Source organism: Hemiscyllium ocellatum, chromosome 28, assembly GCF_020745735.1.
Source record: "Hemiscyllium ocellatum isolate sHemOce1 chromosome 28, sHemOce1.pat.X.cur, whole genome shotgun sequence".
Lineage (NCBI taxonomy): Eukaryota > Metazoa > Chordata > Chondrichthyes > Orectolobiformes > Hemiscylliidae > Hemiscyllium > Hemiscyllium ocellatum.
The window spans coordinates 14,703,111-14,719,364 of record NC_083428.1 but is presented as its reverse complement, the minus strand read 5'-3'; the positions used below and the strand labels follow the sequence as shown (position 1 = coordinate 14,719,364).

The 16,254-nt window shown below is 42.9% G+C and overlaps 1 protein-coding gene across 3 annotated transcripts in view; it reads left to right on the top strand.

Annotated features, from left to right (window-relative positions):
• Positions 1-567: 567 nt before the first annotated feature.
• LOC132829142 (transducin-like enhancer protein 4) overlaps positions 568-16,254 on the top strand; it is a 165,475-nt gene continuing 149,788 nt past the window's right edge. The window contains exons 1-2 of one of the 3 annotated variants that reach the window (XM_060846481.1): positions 568-1,147; positions 11,331-11,443. In XM_060846481.1, coding sequence (XP_060702464.1) covers positions 1,124-1,147; positions 11,331-11,443 — 137 coding nt within the window. In that variant the 5' untranslated portion in view covers positions 568-1,123. Of the gene's footprint in view, positions 1,148-11,330; positions 11,444-12,881; positions 12,916-16,254 lie in introns of those variants that run through there. The other 2 variants (XM_060846483.1, XM_060846482.1) reach the window with 2 other exon arrangements.

Here is a 16,254-nt window from a genome sequence, read left to right as displayed (position 1 = left end):
TTATTTTGGAAAAAAGAAAGACAGGCTTATAAGTGCTGTGTCTGGGCTAGTTTCACCTCAGGTTCTTTCCACTTGGGTTGGAAGGTTATGCAGTCTCTGTTCATGCGCTGAATATTCTCAGCAATTTACGTTAAAAATAAAACTGCGCAAACCTGCTCTGCGGTGCGTTTCAAGGGATCAGTGTCAATGGTTACATTTTGAAATAAAAATGAAGTCGGTAAAAAAAATAAGTAACAACTTTTCTTATCAATTATATTGCGGCGTATGGCACTTCACAGGATTCTATTCACTGGCATTTGTTTGTGTCCTTTGTTATGCGGATGGGAAAGAGGAGAGGTAACTTATTGGGAGTATTAATTATCTTCCAAATAAACACATCTTTATGCAAGAGTGGAAAGAAAAAGGCTACAAGTCAGAAATGTAGCCAAATGGTTGGAACCCAAATGTAGCCAATGGGTGACAGAGGGTGGCGAGGGCCCACGTGGGTCGGGCCGGGCGAGCGGCCTCGCTATTGGTTGGTGGGACTCTGGTAATTGACGAGTTGCGGTGAAAACATTAGATTTCTCTCCAGGAAACCGCGTGTCCTGAGCTCTGCCAGTGGAAAGACTTCACTCGGATCCTGCTTTTAGTTTCACCCTCACCCCCTTTCCCCCCCCCCTCCCCCCCAACCCTGAGAAACTGTATTATTTACCACCTACATTTTATTGCCTGCCCCCTTCCAACTTCCCTCTTTTTTTTTAATATTTCCTCTCTATTTGGTGTTTGTCTCGATATCATTCATCTGCTTTTCTTATACATCAGCCGGGACTCCGAGTGGAAAAAAGAGAGAGATCGGAGGTTGGGGGGGAAGAAGTATCCGACATTACTGACAGATTTACGAGCCAATTGCGAACCATCGCCTCAAGGCTACATGATTTGATCCCGACAGAGAAGTGCTTGTTTGAATTAGCCCATCGGAACAAAGGGATCCGGGGATGTACAACATTGTATTGCACTGTGTTTGATCGCGTCTACCCCCGCCCCCCCTAAAACCTATATCATTTGGGGGTGTTTCGTAATTTCTGAAGATCGTCAGCGATCTGGAGAATTTCCTACAGCAGCAGCAGCAGCAGCAACGTGAAAGATGTTTCCTCACAACCGATCATCGGTAAGTCTTGTTCCTGCATGAAAGGTTATTCAGAGCCGTCGCTTCCGTACACTGCGTCCGTCTTGTTAGATTGTGGCCTATTTCTTTCCCACTCCCTCACCGACTGAAGTTAAAGTGATACCAACGCGGTGGGTGGGTAGGGGGCAATCGCTAATAGCGACTCACACCCTGAGCTAATCATCTCGGTCCCATTGTGAGCCTCGTTTGTTGTTCCGAGACTTTGATGGGAGGGCTTGTTTTTCTCTCTGAGCAGTGCCTTTTGCGGAAGGGTCATTTTGTGGCGGTGTTCCTTGCGTTGTCCAGCCTTCGCTGCAAACTCGAATCAACTCCTGAGTAACAACTCGAGAAAATGGAGATGGGGTGTCACTGAGGGGGGGGGGGGGGGGGGGTAGGGAAAACTGGGGTGGGGGTTGGAGAGAGTGGCACATCAAAGAGCAGCAGTGTATTCCCGATACGGAGTCAATTGGATTTTAAGCTGTTTACACCGTGCGATAAATCAATTTGGGACTTTTTGAAATAAAGAGGCCCATCCGGTGTACAGACTTGAACCACGCTTTGCACTCTTGAGCCGAGGGGCATGTGCCCCACACGTGTGTGGCAATGAGCAGAGCCTTGCTCGAATTACAGTCAGTTGTTTACATTGGCATCTGGGAAGTGATAGAGGTCAGATAATTCCGGGTGCCTGTCACAGGGCTGACTTACCCTGCCCTTGCCTTTCTCTTGTTAGCTCTGGATATACGGGTAGGGCTTAGCTGTCACTCCTGCCTTGTACTTATTGGGAATGCTGGGTTTTTTCCACCCCTGTACCCTGTTTCCCTGCGATCACCACGCCTTTAAATGCTATGCCGGCAACATTTGTTTTGAGGCAATTGGGTATATCGCTGTTAAGACTTCGAGAAAGGAAATTTGGCATTGACTTCCTTCCCAGGTCATGGTTCCGTGGGGTTACTGAGCTGTGTGCCCTTCGCCCTTCTCTACCTTCCCCTTGTCCCAGTCAACACTTTTCTAATGGCAATTGTAAGGTTGTGACTAAGTTCTTCTGAATGACTTGAGTCTAAGTGTCTAGACTCTTGTTCATGGACTTGCGCAGGACAGAAGACCAGCTTCCGTTTTTCAGGCCCCTGGAGATGTCTATCTTTCAAACAGATATCTAATTCTTTATTACTGTTGACAAAACTGCCACTGAATTTTTGTCTACCATCCCTTATGATTGTGCTTTATAGATCATCATAGTTCACTTTTTTTTGTTTCTTCCCTCCCCCCCCCCCCCCCCCCTTTAGCTGGGTAAAATTTTACTGAAAACTGGCACTTTCCTGGTCTGGAGATACCTATAGTGTTTGTACTGTGTTAAATATAACATAACTGTAAACATGAAATGTTTTGAGGGCCTCTATATTTTAAAAGTGCCAAAACGATTCATGCGCTTGTGTGAATTGGCAGGAGTAGGCTATTCAGCCCTTTGGGCCTGTCCTATCAAGTCTCATCTGATTGTGACCTCTGGTTGTGATTCCTGCCCCTGATGAACATTACATTTTTTGAACTCAAATGTTGTCAGTCTATCCCACCCTGAATGTTCCACTGTAGATCTCCAGGTTGAATATTTCTGGTTAATGGGGTGAATATGGCATGTAAGACATTTTTAAGAATAATATGAGGGAAAGAAAAATTAAAGCCAATGTAGTTCACCATCTGCCTACCTGGTTGACATGTACAATGACAATCCAGAGGGCTACATGGTGGCTCAGTGGTTAGCACTGCTGCCTCATAGCGCCAGGGACCTGGGTTTGATTCCACCCTCATGTGGAGTTTGCACATTCTCCCCCATCTGCATGGGTTTTCCTTAGGTGCTCCAGTTTCCTCCCACAGTCCAAAGATGTGCAGGTTACATGATTATTTGAGCATGGCCATTCCATTGTGTCCAGGGGATGTGTAGTCTAGGGAAATGGAGAGTTATAAGCTGGGGAGTGGATTTGTGTGGGATGGTTTTTGGAGGACTGGTGTTGACTTGTAGGGCTGAAGGCCTGCTTCCACTGTGGGGATTCTGAGATTATTGAGTGACTATTGCTAATCAATTTGTCAAACTTCCCTAGCCATGAGGTAATGTTCATCCCTGCCCTGAAGGGTGTGAGTGGAGGGGTCACCCCTGTGCTGTGAGGACATTCTTTTATGGGACAGAGAGTAAGTTTGGGGACATTTTTAAGGATACTGTCAAGTTGTCAATGGACAAATTAAGTGAATGGGGTAAAACAAAATGGCAGATAGAATATCATGTGGGAAAATGTGAAGTTTGACAGGAAGAATAGAGGAGGTTATTTAAATGGAGAAAAATTGAGGAAAGCTACGGAACAGAGAGATTTGGAAGTTCTCAACCATAAATCACCAAAAATTAGCATCCAAGTTCAGAGGATAGTAGGGAAGAGAAATGCGATGTTGACCTTTATATGAAAGGGACTAGGGTATAAATGTAGGGGAGTTTGTTAAAACTAAAAACACTAGTCAGGCCACAGCTGGAGTACTGGAAACAGTTTTGGACCTCTTATCTAAGGAAGGATATATGGGCGTTGGAGGCAGTCCAGAGAAGGTTAACTCACTTTTGATTACCTACAGTGTGGATACAGGCCCTTTGGCCTAACCAGTCCACACCGCCCCTCCGAAGAGTAACCCACCCAGATCCATTTTCCCCTGATAAAAAAATGAGGTCTGCAGATGCTGGAGATCACAGTTGAAAATGTGTTGCTGGTTAAAGCACAGCAGGTCAGGCAGCATCCAAGGAATAGGAAATTCGACGTTTCGGGCATAATGATGAAGGGCTTATTGTACATGTCAACCTTATGCCCGAAACGTCGAATTTCCTATTCCTTGGATGCTGCCTGACCTGTTGTGCTTTAACCAGCAACACATTTTCAACCATTTTCCCCTGAGTAATGCACCTAACACTGTGGGCAATTTAACATGGCCAATTCACCTGACCTGCAACCTTTGGATTGTGAGAGGAAACCCACGCAGACACGGGGAGAATGTGCTGGAATTGAACCTGGGTCCCAGGCGCTGTGAGGCAGCAGTGCTAACCACTGTACCACCATGCCGCCCATTGATAGCTGGTATAGAGGAACTGTCTTTGAGGAAAGGTCAAGTAGATTGAGCCTATACTCAATGGAATATAGAAGAATGAGAAGTGATGCTATTGATAGGGGATTTGACAGGATAGACAAGAAAAGGTGTTTCTCCTTAGAATGTAGGATGAGAGAACATAATCTAAGCATAAGTGGTCACATATTTAAGACAGAGATGAGGAGGAATTTCATCACTGAATGTAGTAAATCTTTGGAATTCTTTATGGCAGAAGACTGTGGAAGCTGGGTCATTAAATATATTGAAAGTTGAGATGGACAGATTTTTAATTGGCAATGGGGTTCAAAGGTTAGGGAGGTAGAGCAGGCAAAGTGGTGGGGGCTGGTACAATTACAAAATTTTAAAAGGCATCTGGATGAGTATATAAATAGGAAGGCTTTAGAGGGATGCGCGCCAAGTGCTGGCAAATGGGACTAGATAAGGTTAGGATATCTGGTCGGCATGGATGAGTTGGACCGATGGTTCTGTTTCCGTGCTGTACATATCTAAGTGGAATGGAGGACAATGAGATCATGATCTCATTGAATGGTGGAGCAGATTTGATGGACTGAATGGCCTACCTCTTCTCCAATGTTTTATAGTCTAGTAAAAGAGTTGTGAAAAATCCAAAGGTCTTCTGCTAGAAGACTGTAGATGTGGTCCATGGGCTTCTCAAGAAGACAATATTTGCCAAAGAGCAGTTGTTATTTACAGAGCCATGTTAACATTGTAACATATCCTGAGATTGAACATAGGAGTGCCCTTGAGTAAGATTTGACATTGAAGCACAAAGATATGAAGACAAGTTGCTAAATACTTGGCCAAAGGACCGGTTTTTTATAGGAGAGTAGAATAGGTTTAGGGAAGGAATTCCAAAGTTTGGGGCTTGTGTTGCATAAGGTAGAGCCACCAATCATAGAGGGATTGAAAGTGCAGGCTGACAGCAATTGAGGGCTTTTGCCCGAAACGTCAATTTTCCTGCTCGGATGCTGCCTGACCTGTGCTTTTCCAGCACCACTCTAATCTTGAAATATATATGGTATATACTCGGACTCAGCACCGCCTTCTTGACCTGCAACCTTCTTCCCGACCTCTTTGCTCCCACCCTCACCTTAACCTCTTTCCACCTATCGCATTCCCACCACCCCTCCCCCAAGCCCCTCCTCCCTACCTTTTATCTTAGCTTGCTTGGCACACCTTCCTCATTCCTAAAGAAGGGCTTATGCCCGAAATGTCGATTCTCCTGCTCCTTGGATGCTGCCTGACTTGCTGCGCTTTTCCAGCAACACATTTTTCAGCTCTGATCTCCAGCATCTATAGTCCTCACTTTCTCCTATATATATGGTCCAGTCTTCCTTTTCCTTTCACATGCTCACTGTAGTGAGCAAGGGATATAGGGATGTTGGACCAAGCACCAAGCTTGAGGGGAGGAAAATGGACTTCACTGAGGAGAATTGTTCTGTCAGGTCTGTTGGTTCTGCAGTGAAGCTGAGTCATATAATCCATGGTGCTTTGTAGCATTTGCTCTGCATGGGCTCCTTGCTGATGGATGAACTTGTTCAACCCGGACGTTTTGCATCCTGTGCACGTGCTGCATTCAGACAAAGCAAAAATGCAGGTGTGAATGGTTACCTACTTGAGAATTGTTGTTATGTAAACAGACCAACTGGGTGGAGTGAATATATTTGGATAAAACCTGTGAATTGGTTGTTCTGTATGTAAAGGAAAGCAAAGTCTGATACAATTCTGTTTTAGTAATGTGGTCCATCTTAAGCAATTTTCCTATGCGTCATTGGAATGAATGGGATAGAATGGATAGAAGATGTGTTTTGATTTGTCTCTTCAAAAATTCCTCACATGACTATAATATCCCCTCCCCCGAATAGCTGAGCTGAAAGACCAGCTCTTCGAACTGAGCTCCATGTCTTTCCTCTTTCCTAATTTAACCCCTGGGCATTTTGAGATTTATTAGCATATGGCTTTGTTGCAGACGACCTCATTTGAACTAAACAGGAATCTCTTCATTCCCTTTCCTTTTTGTCCCTCTTCACGAGTTCGGTTTTCTAACCGCTGAATAGTTACATAATGCTCTTCCCCGTTCCATTTCTTACTCTTTAGATAAGGCAATGGTGATTTTGAAAAGCAATTTAATGTTATCCTTGTATGATTTTTGAGAAGCTAAAAACGTTTTTTTTTCTTCTTTGATCTCCATATATTTATCCTACCCTAATTTTCTTTCCAACCCCCCTCTGTCCCCAAGCTGAGATATTGGCTGCTGCTGGGTGGTGGTAGCTATTCCTTTATAAGTTGCCTTTCATCATACGTGAGCCTGCAGAGCAGGCATTAATCGACTATGTACAGCTGTTGAGCACATCACAGCCCGAGTCTGTCCTGTCTACATGTGCTCTTTTCAGCAGGAGTCACTGGATAGTAATCAGAAGTGGGAAGTCTAGCTGCTTTTTAATCTCCTTCCCCTCCCAAGCCCAGGGGCAAAGTGCCAATTGCTGATATCAGCTAAACGAGCATAGACCTGGGATTGAACCTGAAGCCTGCTTTTGCATATTGTTTGTCAGCACACCACAGGGTCCATTTATATCTAAAGTCACTGGGGAAGCAGTTCTCATTCTCTTCCAGTATTCCACTCCCTGTCACTATACATTCTAATAAAAATACTGGATTATAGCAAAAACAGAGTAGGACGGCTGTTTGATATTGCAAAGAAGCAACACATTTGATCCTTTGCTGGATTAGCAAATGAAGCACTTGACACAAAAGTGGTAAGTCTCATTTGCATGTAGTTAACCAGCTACTGTAACTCTCTGTAATGACTGTTGATTAGATTTCATTTTCAGAACCCAATACAGTAAACCCAGTGATTATGAAGCTCAGTGGGTCAGATTTACACTCATTTAGCAGTTAGCTTACATTTAGTGAGAGATGAGTAAATCATCTCGGTACTTTCTGGCTGAATCTGGTTTTGTAGTTTCATTAGGATCATTATTATATTGGCCTGAACTTGCATGTTTATATGTATCTTTAATAAAGCCTCTGGCTTGTCTTAACATAGGCCAAAGCAATTTATGTGTTTAAAAAAATGGCATCAAATTTTGTTTTCATGTGGTGGAATAATGTTAGCTTGGCTCAGCGGTAGAATGCTTACCTCTCAGTCAGAAGGTCATAGATAGAAGGCCTGTTCCAGGAAATGAACGCATAGTCTAGGCTTGACATTTCAGGGCAGCAGGAGAGAAACATTGTTTGGAGGTTCTGCATTTCTGATGACATATTTTAAACTGGAGTTGCTTGCAGTCCAGGTAGCTCTTCTGTTGTGGCACCATTCCCAAGAAATGGAAGTTTATTCCAGTCTAGTGGCCAGCATTCCTCATCCAGTGATCACTTCCCTCATCACTGCCAAAGATAGAATCACCAACTATTGGTCTCGTTGTTGGATCATAGAAACATAGAAACTGGGAGCAGGAGAAGGCCATTCGGTCCTTTTTGAGCCTGCTGTGCCATTCAGTATGATCATGGCTGATTATCCAACTCCGTACCTGGTTTCCACTTTCTCCCCTTTCCCTTTGATACTGTTAACCCTAAGAATGATATCTATCTCCTTCTTAACAATATTCAATGTTTTGGTTTCAAGCACTTTGTGACAGAGAATGTCGTAGGCTCACCACTCTCCAGGTGAAGAAATCTCTCCTAATCTTAGTACGTACTAGCCTACCACGTATCCTAAGACCACGGTTCCAGACTCCATGAATATCAGGAACATCCTTTCTGCTTTTACCCCATCTAGTGCCACTCAGAAATTTTTAGGTGTCGATGAGAACCCCACCCCTCCCCCGCCATTATTCTAAATTCCAATAACCATAGTCTCAACTGATCCAGTCTCTCTACATATGTCAGTTCTGTCATCCCAGGAATCAATCTTTGTTGCACTCTCAAATTTGTTACCCTGTTTGCCTTCACGACTGTTTGAAAATGATTTGTAATTGAGCTGCTGCTGAAGAAAAGGCCTCAGGCTTATCTTATTACATGGATTCACTGATTATGATAGGCCTAGCCATTTGCTAGGATTTGCAAAACCAGATGAAGTATTTAAGGTTTTTTTTTGTCTTTATGTGGTAATTTGAACAGCCTTGAGGAGATACCTTCTAAAATTTCAGTCCATGTTGACTCTCATTGATTTGCACGGACTGATGCTGTAGGTTGTGAACAGAACTTGGTAATCCAGGCTTTGGGCTCATTCACCAAACAGCGTTTCCTCACTCATTGTGCTTCTGAGAATTGACAACAACTTGGGGGGAGCTTGGGGGTGGGATGGTATGGTAGTGGGTAAAGGAAGGCAGAAAAGAGGAAAAGCGAGTGGTTAGAAGCTTCTACGTAAGGGTTAGACTGAGCCTCTTATATCATGCATCCAGCATAGACTCATTGGGTCAAATGGCCTATTTATACAATCTTGGATTCTATGATCATTCTTTGTGTGCAGTTGCTGGATCACTGGAGGGCTGAGAATCTTTGGACCACGAGGGAGTGAATAATGCTCTGATGCAGCATTGTAGTCAGTTTGGAGATTGGTAGGGCAATTCCATTTAATTTTGGGGTGATATTTCAGACCTGCACCTCTTCCTCGGAGATTCTCACACCGCCTTATGCTTACTTGGATCGGATTTATCTGTTGATGTTGTTGTCCACTTTCTCTTCTGACTTTTCACCATAGCTTAAATTGGTTTTCCCCAAGCCATGTTGTGCCTCCTAAATCTGGTTTACTCCTAAAATCAGTTTATTGTGAGTGAATTTTATGTATATAGACACAGCTGTGTGGGTGGAACAATATTAAAATACTCAAGCTGTGCCACTGTTGATTGACTGACGGAAACTGCAGGTATTTCTTGGCTTTCTTGCCCTCATTCCTGCTCATCTGAGTGATTGGGAAAGCAGGTGATTATACTGCAAGCATCTTCCAGTCTCCTAATGTAAGAATTCTGTACAACACAATTGACAAGTACAGTTATTATCGGGTGAAGAGATAGCATGTGTTTTCTCTGCTTAGACAATCCAAGTGAAAATGGATGGGACTCTTGACATGTTGTAGTGCGAGTTTAAAAGCTAGCTACTGATGGAATTTAATGCAATGACTTGAATGACGTGAAGCGATTCTCTTGCCACACTGCCTTACTGATGGTGCAGTTTTTCTGCTTATTTTAATGGCTTCTCAAGGGGTAGGGATGGGAACTTCCCTCAAGTGCTGTTGATGAAGTGAGTGAGCAATGATCTGATTTATTTCAACGTTACTGGAGTCTTCCTTAATTTAGTTTTTCTCTAATTTCAAACTGTATCCCTCTTGTGTGTTGCTCAAGTAGCTGTCCTTCATTTGCAAGTAAAGACAGAATAATGGTGATCTATGAGGACCATTCAGGCCAGTTACCTGTATGCACTTTTCCCTAGTAGGGGTCACTTGCTGGACATCAGGGGTAGGGGCTTTGGCTAATCTCCTCTTCCTTTTAACCTTCCTCTACCTATTGTTATCTAGGCTACAATTCCTGATCTCATTGCTGACTGAGGAGATTGAACCTAGGATTTTATTTACCACCTCCATTCTGAGTCAGCCAAGTGTATGCAAATGAAACATGAGTGGAAACCATGTAGTTGATCGATGTATAGATATTGAAGCTTGTGCTTTCAAAACAGTGTTCGTCAAGCTGGGGCTTTCCGGGAGTCTGGGCTGAGCAGTAACGTGAACAGGCTGGATAGGCTGAGATTTCTTTCCTTGGAGTGTCGGAGGATGAGGGTTGACCTTCGAGGTTTATAAAATCATGAGGGGCATAAATAGGGTGAATAGCCAAGGTCTTTTTCCAAGAGTAAGGGAGTCCAAACCTAAAGGGCAAAGGAGTAAAGTGAGAGGAGAACGATTTTAAAAGGGACCTGAGGGGTAATTTTTTCATGCAGAGGGTGGTGTGTGTCTGGAACAAGCTCTCATAGGAAATGGTAGGGGTGGGTACAATTACAACATATAAAAGACATTTGGATAGGATGGGAATGGTTTGGAGGGACATAGTCCAAGCTCAGGCAAATGGGACTAGTTCAGTTTGGGATACCTGGGTGGCATGGATGAGTTGGTCCAAAGGGTCTGTTTCTGTGCTGTGTGACTCTGACAGTGTGAGGCTGCTGAGAGCACAATGGGCCTGCCACATGTGGAGAGTGTGTTGGTTACGTCTGCTTTGGAGCAACACCTGAGAGTGGCAGGTAGACTGGCACTTTCCACAGCTGGGATGGTAAAGGCTAGGTACGTTCAGTTTTATTCGAGAGAGGTGCTTTCAAAAATACTCAAGTGACACATACCATGCAGCTGCCAAATTCCAAGGTGTTCTCTAGCAGGTCTTTCTATGCTGGGGTGTCTACTTTTTTGAAAAGACATCTTTGAACCAAAAATGTCTCAAAGAATAAGAAGTAAACTATTTAGTCTTTTTTAAAAATGATGCGAACTACTGAGGTGTGATATCCTTTTATATTATTTTGAATGACTGTCCATAGTTGCTGAAACTCTACTCCTGAGATAATGTTCATTTTAGGGTCTAAATGATTTTGGTTAGAGTTCAGCATTCTGCAAGCAGTGCATTCATGCAATAGCTGCTGTGTTACAGCTTACTTCTGAACTGAGCTGTTTGCTGAAACCATCTTTTAGATATTCTGCTTGACTACATATTTTTCAGATGTGATGAAAGAGATTCCATTGCTCGTTGATCTGGTAAACCAGCATAAGAAACATGCCTAAAATGTTTTAATCTGGCAGAGTGATTTGCAGTCTGCGCCCAGGATTCCATTTAGGAATTTCTAACTTGCAAGCTAGAATTTGCAATTTCTGTTTTTAATGGGGTCACTGAGTGGTAATTCAGATTTATTACATTTTCCTGCACAGTTTTACTGTTGAGATTCTTTATGAATCACTGAGATCTCTGTGGAGGATGAAACATTTCATGAATATGCCCTGACCTTTTTTTTAACATTTTTTTTCTGTAATGTTTTCTGCCTCTCTCTGTCTCTGTCTGTCTTTTTCTCTCCTCTCCCCCAGGTTCCACCATCTGCAACTCCAGCTGCATCATCCCAGCCCTTAAAGTTCACCTTCCCAGAAACATTGGATCGGATTAAGGAAGAATTCCAGTTTCTGCAGGCACAGTACCACAGGTATGGATGGGGTGTTCTTTCTGGGCTAATGCTGTTGTGCATCAATGTTGCAGGAAATAGCTACCCATGTAGGGCTTTTGTGCCTGTGTTTGGCACAAGGGGGCACTGTTTTCACATGCTGCAGCTTCCGTTTTAGTAACTTGGAAAACAGCTGAAATCTGCTTTCTCCCTGTCTTCCCCACCTTACAGATATGGCTTTTGACAGCAAATTTATGATTATTATTTATTTTTTATTATTACTATTATTATTGCAGATTAGAGACCACAGGTCCTGACTTCCTTGGATACTTGCAGCTTATATTTTGAAAAAATGTCAGGGTTGCCGTGTTCTATTTTGGATCATTATTAATCCTCAGCATTTCAAAAGGGCCTTTTAAGGGATCATGTGTCAGAGTGCTTTTTCTTAAAAAAAAGAACAGCCCTGAGGAGGAAGGAAATGTAGGGTTGACATTGTTTGAAAATTTACTGTATGTATCCTGTGACTCGGGCTTTCTGTGTGTTTTGTTTTAAATTCCTGGATGCTGGTTAATATGCACAGTGGACTTTTGGTGCAGGTCACAAGGGCTTTCTCTGTAAGCTGCAGAAGTGTCAATGCCACGAATTCTGTATTTCCTTTTGGTGGAGGGGAGTAGGGCGAGGGGAGGGGGGGGGGGGACAGGAATGTGTTGTGGTTCTTCAGAAGATTCATGAGTTGGTTAATGATCCTCTATTATAAACAGTTAATGATGCTCACTGATCTCACTTAATGACTGTCTTTGGGAAAACAATCCCAAGCTATGCTTTGTCAAAATACAGACAAATTTAACTCCTGGGTGCAGTTGACTGCGCGCTGCTTCGGTTGGGCTTGGGTGTAATTGTGTATCTTTTGATGTGTTTTCCCATAATTTGGACCCAACCGATTGTGTCCAACAGGCTCTCGACATGTCCCAGCCGCTCATTTAAGCTACAACAGCAGCTGCATGTTATTACTATGTACATAATAAACCAGTGACGTCAACAGATCAGAGAATCATTAGCATATAATTAGTGCAGCTCTAGGAAGGCGTATTATAATTTAATGGCTTGATGTGCATTAATTTGCCATGCTGTAAACATTTTGTACATCACACTCAATTAAAGCTCTTCCATTTAGCGTCAACTGGAAGGCTAGTATGTCAACAATTTAAAATATTAGACGAGAGGTCTGAGATTTGAAACAGTCCGTGTAATGACAGAAGGCACAGCAACTGGTCCAAAGCTCTTTCCTCCCTTACTCCCCCTTCCTTATCAGAAAATGAAAGCTGAAAAAATACAGCAGGTCAGTCAGCGTCTGTGGTTGGAAACAAACAATTCATGTGAGCTTTGAGAAGATTTGTAACTCGGGTTGAGGTTCTCGATGTAGGTTTGTTCGCTGAGCTGGAAGGTTTGTTTTCAGATGTTTTGTCACCATACTAGGTAACATCATCAGTGAACCTCTGGATGAAGCATTGGAGGTATGGCCCGCTTTCTATTTATGTGTTTAGGTTTCCTTGGGTTGGTGATGCTATTTCCTGTGGTGATGTCATTTCCTGCATTTCTCTCCCCACCCCACTCAGGGGGTGGTAAATGGGATCCAAGTCAATGGTGTTTGTTGATAGAGTTCTGGTTGGAATACCGACTTCTAAAAAATTAAACTAGACGGATCCAACACACCATGCTTCTACAGATTACCCAAAATTCACAACCTGGGAGCCCCCCTCAAACCCATAGTCTCACTACCTGGAACACCAACTCACAGATTATCACCCATTGTCGGTCTATCCACATAATGCTCTTGTTACTCCTTGAGTATATCGTCCTGTGGTTTCCCTGATTTGAGGTTCCATTCTAACATCAAAGAGTTTTCAGAATAAAAACCATAAGTGTGGAAATATTCAACAAGTCTGACAGCATCTGGAGAGAGTGAAAAACAGGTAATAGAATTGAATATGACTGTCTCTCCCTCCTGTTCTGAAACAGGGTTAACATTTTGAGTCAATTAGAGAAACCGTTTGTGTTTTGAGTTGGCTTTGGAGTTCTGTGAGGAGTATTTTTGAACTGGGCCTCTTTCCAAATAGTCTGATGCTATTTTTTTCTGTCCTTTTAAAATCTAAGTGCTCCAATTTATAACTATGGGTGTTCTTAAAATTGGAAGGTTCACTGATGTGACAGGTGATATGGAGATTTTTAAAAACGGAATAAAATCCGTTTGTGCAGCTAATCATGACTTTTGATTGCAGCTTTAGGTGAGGTCAAGCTACAGAGACATTTGATTTTCCACTGGGAATGGGTGTTTGTGTTTGGCAGAGGAAGAGTTGTGAATGAAGGCAAGATTTTGTAGATATTTTCACGGGTGTTGCCAACATCTGCTCCGACAAGGAGCAGTGCTTGGTTCCTGTTGAAGGGCCTATCTTAACTCGAACCAGCAGTGTAGCCGCTGCTTGGCAAAGAGTGGGAAGCAAACTTAAAACAGATCCAGGGAGACTGCTATTCCCTTTTTCTACCCAAAAAGGAATTGGTAAGTATTTGATTTGAGCTAACAATATATCCCAAGAGTATTGGGGCATTCAAAATATGGTGCTCACTTGTCTGGGGAGCTGGGGCACCTATAGGAGATTCTCAGTGGCCCAAATGACCCATCTCCTAGTGTGCTTTGACTCAATGGGATTCATGTTAATACTCTGGATAATTCCCCGTCAAACATATTGTCTTTCAGTTTCCTCCTCTTGATCTCCTTGGGGCCACTGCATTTAGGATAACCTCTAGACATTTGCCTTTGCTCTACTTGGGACATTGGAGCACATTTTCCCAGGCTCCATTCCCAACGCAGCACCTCACTAGCTGTGAGTGCGGTTTGCACAGTGCACCCTGCGTAAATTCAAAGTGCAGAATGTAATTGGTAAAGCATTGGATTGCTTGATAAATTAGTTGACTCCAGTCTGCCACCCAACTGCCTTTTCAGCTGATGCTGAAGAAATGTCCAAAATGGTGCAGTTATTCCATTTTCTCTTTTTACTTCTCCCTATCCTACTTGACAGTGATACACATTTTCTTACTCTCCCTGGTTCTTGTGAGCTGTTAACCTACTCATGCACCCTTCACTGCTGAGCTCTCTGCCTTTAGTAGATAATAAGAGTGTGCAACAACTAAAGGACAGAACTATAGAGCTTATATTGTCAGGGCTTCCTTCTTTAAAGCTAATCTTACTTAAAGGTAAATGCCTGTAGATTGTTGAGAGGACAGAACTGTCAAACAACACTGTTGACAACTGCAAAAAACCACCACCAGATAAACTGTTCTAACAACAAGATTATATGGCACCAATGGAATAAAACGAAGGGCTTCATCGAGCATTTCAGACTAAAATATAATATCAAGTCACAGACGGAGACATTAGGGCAGATCACCCAAGGCTTGGTTAAAGACGTAGGAAACATCCTTTCTGCATCAACTCTGTCTACTCCTTTGGGGTTTCTGGAGGTTTTTACGTGATTACCTCTCATTCTTCTAACCTCCAGAGAATGCACATCCATCTCCCTTCACAGGATGGTCACACCAGTCCAGGAATCAGACTGGTGATCCTCTGCTGCACTTTCAATGACCGGCATACCTGTCCTTGGGCACGGTGACCAAAATGACATTCTAACCCCAACTCTAACCCTCAGCTTACCACAATACTCCGGATGCGGTCCGACCAGCTGTGGGGAATATTATCTCTTTGGATCATTATTTGATTTTCTTAGTCTGATTGCTCTTTCAGTCAGAGAAGTGACTCGGTGCAAATTTCTTTCTGGTACTATTTTCGTCTGTGCTAGAGCATGATATGAATCCTTGGAGCCAGACACTGACTTTTCACCTCTGGGTCGCTAAGTTCAAATTCAACCCAGGCTAACCAGATGAGAGACTCCTCTCTAGTGTGAAATGACCGTAGGCAGATTCAGTCCATCGGCTGATTATACTGAGCTGTAGAGAGTTTGGCAGTAAATTCATGAATTCAGCCAGAAAGGACATTGGCTTGTTGAAGAGACAGACAGATAATGCTGAGAGCTTTCCTGAGAAACATGCTTATGGGGCTGAGTAGAAGATTTTTCACTAGCACGATTAACTGGTAATAAATTATTGAGCATTTGCTTTGATCTTTGAAGTGGGATTCTGTTCAATTAGGTGTTACACCGCAGCTTGGGATTATTAGGTCTCTGAACTAAAAAAAATTATTTCCTAACATTGGCAACCTCTTGCCTTGACAAACATATTGTCCTTATATAAAAAAAATGAGACCAGAGTCTTGTTGCTTTGTTGGTATTAAGTGATGCCCTCCAAATCCCATGATATTACCTGCAGCTGAAAATAAAACCAATTCCTTCTATCTTTTTAAATACAGCAAGTACCCATGGGACTTTACGTAGATCATGATTTGCCAGCTGCACTAGCCTTCCAATAATCTACAAGTAGAATATGCCAGTTTTATCTCAAAGTGCCTTCAATGTTGTCTGTGGGGGGGAAGGAAGATTGCCTGCAGAGAAATTTTCAAGGGACACTGGCCAAGCATTGCAGACTGGATAGATGCTGCATGTACAGAAGTGTCTAATCTACCAGAAACTTCCTTCAGACATTTGAAGCCTTTGCTGTATAATTTAAAAGGGCCCCATCATCCTAGTAAAACGATACAAGGTATTTTACCAGTTATAAAGCACAAGCGTTTCTTAAAATGTTTCAATCTGTTGGTCATAGCGTTTTACCTTCAATACCTCCTTGTACAGTCCTTGTTCCTTCCTTCCAACAAGCCAATCAGCTGCACAGAAAGCAACCTTCAT